Genomic DNA, 7,813 nt, shown 5'->3' on the forward strand with positions numbered 1-7,813 from the left:
CTTTATGAAAATATCTTCAAAATTATATTTTAGATATAATCATCAATAATGTGGCTATAATAGCCAAGTGGCTAAAGGCAAATAATAGAACAGCTAAAAGGAAAATAACATCACTTTACTGTATTGTAGCCTTTAAAACCAGGAAAAGACTATTAAGACATATTTACAATATCTTAAATCCACAACGATATCTAGTCTTATGTCACACTATTGACTTAATATTGATATATTGCCCAGGCCTATTTGTAAGACTGTGATCAAATTGAATAAAGCAGGAAGCTCTCACCATCTCTTTTTATCCGATTCCTTCTTCTTGAAATTGTCCAGTTTCTTCATGCCCCTGACGTTCTGTAACTTAAGTGTTTCCTCTGTCTCCCAAGTGTTATGGATATGGGCCCAGTTCTTCCACTTTATCAGATACTGGATATCACCAGCCTCTTTGTTGGGATTGAAGTTGGCATTGGGGTCCCCGTCTGCTTCTACAGCGTATACAGTGGTTATACTTCCTGTTGCTGTTAGGAAGAAAAAAAAGTAATGTGTAACATTTATTTTTTCATCCTTAGAACTGGGCTAAAAGATGGTGAACAGTACAGAGGAACAGGACATTCAATCTGTTTTCGTCACACCAAAGCAGAGATGTGGACTGCAGACTTGGACTCGAGTAGACTCGAGTCAGTGTGTGACTTGACAAAGACAAAAAAAAAACTTGAGACTTGACTTGAACTTGTAAGTTATTGGCTCGAGACTTGACGCATGATGACTCTGATAACTTGCATGTATTCATAAGTGTGGATGTTAGCTGTTAAAAATAAAACTATATACTCTAAATTAAATGCCTCTTTATGTCTAACTATCATGCAGCTACAGCAGAGCAAACTGTGAACCATGATTGGATAACTCAAAAAGCTCTGTGATATGTAACTGTCATGATTGGATGACTGGCTGTCGGTCCAAATCGTGGCTACGGCAATACTTATCATCAAAGACTCCTGACGAAGCGTCATTAGTTGGACCAGACCAGCACTATGGCTGTGTGTGTGCCACGAGAAATCACTTTGGGATTTAAACATTTCACGCAAACAGCTGAATGTGAGACCTGATCATCAAAGATTTTAGAGAGCCAGACCACAACCTTAAAATTTGTTCCCAAAAAAAGAACTCAAGACTTGCTTGCGACTCGGACCAAATTACTTTATACTTACTTGGGACTTCTGCATGGATGGAGATTCAATTAAAAGGGCATATATAACCATATATACCATATATTACCTATTTGTGACTGCTTGAATTTGTTGAAGAAGAAACCATGTCTAGCAGTAATATTATTCAAGAGGTGATGCATCATGATATCAAATCGATTCGTTGAAAGGATAATCGTAATATAATTGAATCGTCAGACTAGTGAAGTTTCATAAGCCAACTATTCCCTCCTTCTCCTTCTCCCTACAACTCATAAAATGTAATCACAATCCTGAAATTGAATAGCTGGCTAAATACGTGTCTATAGCGATGGTTAAATCATCAGTCTTAGCCCCGTGTTCCTTACCTCTTTTCCTTCCTATCCTGCAGTCCATCACTCTCTCAAGTGTTTCAAACTCATCTTCTTCAGGCTGCGGGACATCTTCGCCCAGGACCTCCACCAGGTCGTCTGAATCCGTCTTCAGCTCCTCGTCCTCCTTGTAGCTGACGTTGACGGTAGCCTGCCGCCGTGGCCCCGCAGACGCCGCTTTCTTGTAGTTCTCATCCTCATCGTCAGAAGAGGAACACTTCTGGGATTTCTTCTTCTGGTTGCTGCTTTTCTTTCCATTCCGAAAATTCATCCTGAGATGTGATGAAAAATCATATTAAACTTGCCCCACTCTTTGTGCTCCTTTAAAAGATCATAGGTCATATGGTCAATACCTTTAAAACTGAGGTGAGTGACCACTACCAAGGGGAAATAACTTCAGAGAATAGTGTAACCCTGTGTACCCAGGCAGCCATTAAACGGCTACTGTCCACTTACTTGGTTGGAGGCTTTCTGCTTTTGATTTTGTGACTAGGCTCGTAGTCTGATGCCGTTTCGTCACTGTTGTCCTCTGCTGATGAGTCTGATCCAGAACCACTCCCAGATCCAGAACCTGACCCAGAGTCAGAAGAGCCTGAATTTCTTCTCTTTTTGGATCCACTTGATGAGTCGGATCCGTCGCTACTTGACGAGTCCTAGAGTAGATTATTATCAAAGACGTACAGTTCATTTATAATCAGATAGCACCAATTCATTGTGCAACTCCAGGTACAGATGTTAGTTATGTAAACTCAGGATTTACGCCAGTGTACTGTAACTGGTTGACTCCCCGCTGGGCCTAAGCAGGGATATATAGCTGGCATATATTTTTGAGAGAGAGAAATTATTTTATTAGATATTTATTTATATAATAAATCAATCAATCCTAATATTGTGTCCATTTTCATAGTTTGTAAATATAGTAAAGATGTCTTACTAAGATGTCTTAGAATGCAACTTTTGAGTTTTATATTTGTCATACAAATAGATTTGTCTATGTACAGTTGAGGTTATTAGTCAGTAGGAAAGGCTTCAACTCCTATGGCCAAGCCAAGTTTCCTTGTGTGTCTTGCTTGTCACCTGTTGATCACAGAGAAGGGGATTGACCCCTGAGTTTGTGACAATTTCGGCCCAGGCTTACTTAAGGTGGACTGACCTTTAAGTAGGACTAGCTATTCTCATTTTAGTGACAAGCCACTCCTCAGAGTTTTGCTCAGGGTGTTGATTAGTTCCCAGACAAACAGCACAAAAAAAGGGTATTGGCGATCATTTTAAACAAACCTCATCCGATCCACTATTTGAGGAGCTTTGTCTCTTTTGCTGCTGCTGCTGTTGCTGCTGCTGTTTCCTGAGCATAGCAGATCTTTGCACTGCAAGGATACTTGGGTTGGACTTCCAGAACTGCAATCAATGAGTGTAGCGGATGGTTAGCCAAGAATATGTCAACAGGTTGAAAAGTCTTTCACATGACAAGAGTAGACCACTGTGTTAAACAACCAAAAAGAACTGTGTGCCACCAGCTGCTCCAAAACAATGTGTCAAACTATGTCAAAGGTCAAAACCATCTGAACTCTTAGTACTGCAACCCTGCGTGTTTAAAGCAGTCCCTCAGTGTTAAGCACCCTGATGCTGAGTATGTTGTGTATAACAGCAGCTTTACACTTATCAAATATCTACATGTCAAAATAATTTCTCCATGTCCAGTTTAATTACACTAAGGGTTGCAAAAGATTTTATAATTCAATTTTAAATCACTGCGATATCAACTGGTGCAATAAACACATCGCAAAAGGCTGCAACATATCGCCAGAGAGTAGACAGAGAATGCTGGTGTTAGTTAAAAGAAACTATCCGTGGAAAACTGCAATTTATGATGTAACAGCCATAATTTTTTTAGTGAAGGCTTTTGTATTGGAATTAACGTCCAATTAATTCAATAAAAGAATGTTGGAAATTATTTATTTAAAATCAACAAGCAATTTGCTGTATTTCAGCAGAATACTGAAAGCAGCAGAACTGAGCACACTTTAATATGTTTATTTATCACAAGTAATATCGTTATTCCAATATTCAACAATGTTATTGCATTGTTTTCCTAATATTGTGAAACCCTAGCAACAATTATCTTTGTTTCATTCATTGAAATCACACGTCTTTACCTCGGCTCCGTCTATGTTTGACTTGTTTGGCGGTTCCATCTTCTGCTTGGACTTCTCTGTGTCAGAGTCTGATGCGCTGCCAGAGTCTGAGCCACTACCTGAGTCGCTGCTCCCTGATTGGCTGCTGCTGCTCGAGGAGCTGGAACTGGAGCCTGAGGCGGACCCTGATGCAGAGCCGGATCCAGAACCGGATTCATCATCAGAATTACTGTCAAATGTAAAGAAAAGAGTTAATAATACTTAGTGAATCATCCACAAATTAAATCAGTTTTGCACATTGGACTCTAGGGCCGACCCAAATGATTCGAAGCTTTGACAGTTTCCATGGTAAACAACTTCCAAATCAGTATTCAAAAGCTTTGTTCTTGGTTTTTGAAAGTTATTAAACATGCATTACCCCAAAAATTACCCATGCAATAAGGGATAGTAATCCTACATTTTTCATTATGCACCAACATTAATTATTTGTAGTTAATATTTTATGGCCTTGTGCGAAGATAAAAAACAATGGCACATAGACACTTAAAAGTGTTGCTTGTATGTAGCTTATTCATTTAGACAATGACAGGAGGCCCTACCATTTATTTATTATATAAGACAACTGTGTTAATGCAGTTTGAGTGCCAACATAGGGGAAGGGATGTCCAGCATGAAAGTTTAGCCTTGCACAACTTCTATAACAATGCAACCCAATGTCATCTGGCAATTCAATGTGTTAGGCAAGTATAAACATGTGTATGTATGTATGTATGTATGTATGTATGTATGTATATATATATAGGAAGGATGGGTGGATTGGTACATGTTTTCGTATTAAACTGAAACGGTGCAGGCGTATCGATTTTGTACATTAGAATACACAGTATTAAAATAAATAAAACTTGCTTGAATATTAATTAATGTAATAAGTTATTACTGTTAGATACACGTTTCTTTAGGGATAGGTAATCTGTAGCCCTCCCTTAGCTCTGCCTTTACACCGACCAGTGAGTGAGTCGGAGCTAGCAGCACTAAGGACGAGTAGCCTAGCCTATGGCGAATGGTGGCGACCCACGGGGAAACTTGGGTTTCCCAGTCAGTTACAGTTGTACAGGCAAGAAAGCGGTGGAAAAGACAAGGACTGTGTGTTGGCGTTGTTCAGCAGTTGTCGGGTATGTGAGTGAAAATACATCTAATCATCAGCCAGATGTGCTGAAAAAAAAACTGTCCATCTTCTCCCCTCTACAGTGCTTATCCAGCTTTTAGATACAAAAATAAATGGAGCAATCGGAATTTACATGTCATCTCAAATGCGCCCATATTCACTTGTAGAGAAACCTGGCATCAAGTATTTGTTGCATGTACTTAAAACTCGTTACAACATGCCATCCCATCCACACACAAGGCAAACTGTAGTCCTTCCATATACAGCCAAACACGGATGTTGTTGGAGCACGAGTTGGCAGCTGCACCCTCCGTTTCACTAACGACTGATGGTTGGACTTCTCATGCTACGGAAAGCTATCTCACGTGATTGCTCATTTTATTGACTCTGAGAGGGAAATAAAAGCAGTAGTTGTACAGACGTGGCCGCTGTGTGAGCAGCACGCACACACTCACCTAGCTGAGGAGCTACAGGAGGTTGTGGCAGAGTGGAAACTAGAAAGGTATGCCTATCGCACTTAATAGCAAGAATACGTTCTCTCATCTTTTGTGGTGGAAGGTATTGCCTAAGTGGAATTTTTTTTAAATTATATTCTATGTAATTTGCACTTTCATAAATAAGAGATGCTGTATTTTCAGTGTTATAGCTGACTGACTGAACCCAGGTATGAACCTAACAGTGACATCTGTGTACGTATACACCCCTAGTAGGAAGTATTTTACTCCATTTTAATGTGTAAGGGGCCAGATACAAAGTTACATACTGATAGATTATCAGCTGAGATCAGCTTCAATAAAAACAAACAATTTGAACCACTATATCATCAAAACTGTGCTGATGTTTTTTTGGGAAAGATGAACAATTGATTTACCTTGATTCTCCACTACTGTTGCTTACACTTTCATCCTCGCTTCGTCCAGCCATGTTGAAGTCCAACAGATAGACTTCCCCCTGACAACCTGTGGTATAAGGTTCCACGTGGTTAACCTGTATGAGATGATACACATTAACATTACAACATACTGTCTTTGAAAAGGCCAGGACTGTACCTTCAACGTTGACTTATTTCAGTAACAGTATGCTTTTCCAGCAATATGTATTAAAAGGATCTGATAAGTGTCGTTTTTAAAATTCGGGACTACATGAAAAACATCACATTGCAGGTACAAATCATCATGCTTACAAAGTAAGATGCGTTTGCAACCCAGTACGCCAAAGTCCAACCAATGAACTGTCCTTGTGGAGCTGTCAGTTCAGTCGCGCACGAGCTATTTATTTATTTTTTAAATGTGAACAATTGAGAAAAGTAATGTCTGCTCTGCGTTTTAGTTCTAGGAGAAGTTAACTACCAGCGTGTCTCACCGAAGCGCTTGTTTGTATGGATATGTCAAGCTGAAAGCAGAACAGCCGAGATGTGCGAGTGGCTGCAGCTCCATGTAACGTTAACGGACTGTGAACTTAGCTGTACCCTCACCGCAGAGGCCTATCGGGCCCGCGGAGCAGCAGCGGGTTTTCACATCCACACAAAGCCCCGTGACCCCTCAAAACACTAAATTAACACATTAACCACAGCCAAGCCCCAAAAAACGTCTTAGAGTAAACAGGCTCATGCCAACCTCGGTGTCGTCTAGTCTTAGTGCTGCTGCAGTTTTTAGCTTGTAGCTAACTAGCCAATACGGGCTAATGACGAGCTATTGGCGGGGTAGGCTGGCAGTAACGTTAATGTATGCAGATATTGCCAAGGCGCCAGCCTGTATGCTATCTTCCAGCAATCGAGTGCACTATCGTGTTAACGCTAGCGGTTTGATTGAAATGATTAATGCTGGCCACTTTATTGCTACACGACTATGATGACTGTCCCCTATAACCATTACCAACTACTGTTGGCTAGCTCTTATGCGTTGTGCTAGTATTATGATTCCCTCCGTTACAAAATCATAACAATGTAACGTTAAAAGCAACCATTATAATCCAACATGTGCCGCAACAATGTGGGTCAAAGGTGTTATGCCGTGCCAGATGTGGTGTGTTTTACGTGGGTAGCTAAATAAACAAGAAGTGAGAAGGGTGATAGCCCAGCGTTTACTGAGGTTGCCAAGGAAAGTAGCTAGCGCTGTGAAGCACGAGGCTAGCACGGAAGCTAACAAAATGACAAAACTTTACGCTAGCTAGCTAGTTTATATTAGCAGGGTACCACTGTAATGAGACTTTTCCGGTTATAGCCGATACTCGGCGTTCAGCCGTCCCCAGTATTTGACTAGCTATGCAAATGGCTGTGCAAATAGTGGACCACAGCAGAGTGCTTAAGTTATTTAGTACTCATTATTGAACCCACAACGCTAGCTACCCTAACTTCCACCTCTTCCATCTTGTTTTCATTCGCCGCTCACTTCTCGCGGCTTTTACCACATCAACATGCAACTTTTGCTTCCTTTCCCACTCAACTAGGGGATAAGTAACTTCACGTTGTATGTTAACTGATGTTATTTTATGTTACCTGGCAAACTCCAATGAAATTGTTGTTTTAAATCCGCCTTTCCACTTCAGAGGTCCTTTCTTCTTTTATTTAACTAGCAGCTGCGCTAGCTAACGCTGCTTTACGCTAGCTAGCTAGCTCCCAGATAGGGAGAGCAGCCCCGAACGATTGAGTTCGGTACAAACTGGGGCAATGTTGGTTTTCCTCTACGTCCAAAAAACAAGTAAGTCCCCTTTCCCGACTGAGATGTAATCAAGAATATCCCTCGTTGGTCAACTGCGATTGTAGAAAGCTGGCATTTCAATCCAGGGTCTTCCGACAACCGGCCTCCGCCATGACGCCGTAGGGTTCACTTCAGTAGGAAACCCCGGACAGTGACGTCACGACTGTGCGCCTCTCTACTCTGCATCAACAGAGAACATCTGGCAGCGAAATGGAATAATACACTGGTGTGAGGATGGACCAAAGTGAGATTGAAGGATGGGGGG

The 7,813-nt window shown here is 41.0% G+C and overlaps 1 protein-coding gene across 2 annotated transcripts in view; it reads right to left on the reverse strand.

Annotated features, from left to right (window-relative positions):
* chd1 (chromodomain helicase DNA binding protein 1) overlaps positions 1-7,594 on the reverse strand; it is a 32,998-nt gene extending 25,404 nt beyond the window's left edge. Inside the window, exons 1-7 of one of the 2 annotated variants that reach the window (XM_032540170.1) lie at positions 7,347-7,594; positions 5,721-5,836; positions 3,706-3,913; positions 2,828-2,947; positions 2,006-2,202; positions 1,547-1,821; positions 287-512 (exon numbers count right to left, since the gene is read on the reverse strand). In XM_032540170.1, the coding sequence (XP_032396061.1) occupies positions 287-512; positions 1,547-1,821; positions 2,006-2,202; positions 2,828-2,947; positions 3,706-3,913; positions 5,721-5,773 (1,079 nt within the window). In that variant the 5' untranslated portion in view covers positions 5,774-5,836; positions 7,347-7,594. Of the gene's footprint in view, positions 1-286; positions 513-1,546; positions 1,822-2,005; positions 2,203-2,827; positions 2,948-3,705; positions 3,914-5,720; positions 5,837-7,346 lie in introns of those variants that run through there. The other variant, XR_004335721.1, reaches the window with a different exon arrangement.
* Between the last annotated feature and the right edge of the window lie 219 nt (positions 7,595-7,813).

Source organism: Etheostoma spectabile, chromosome 16 (assembly GCF_008692095.1).
Source record: "Etheostoma spectabile isolate EspeVRDwgs_2016 chromosome 16, UIUC_Espe_1.0, whole genome shotgun sequence".
In the NCBI taxonomy this organism is placed as follows: Eukaryota; Metazoa; Chordata; class Actinopteri; order Perciformes; family Percidae; genus Etheostoma; species Etheostoma spectabile.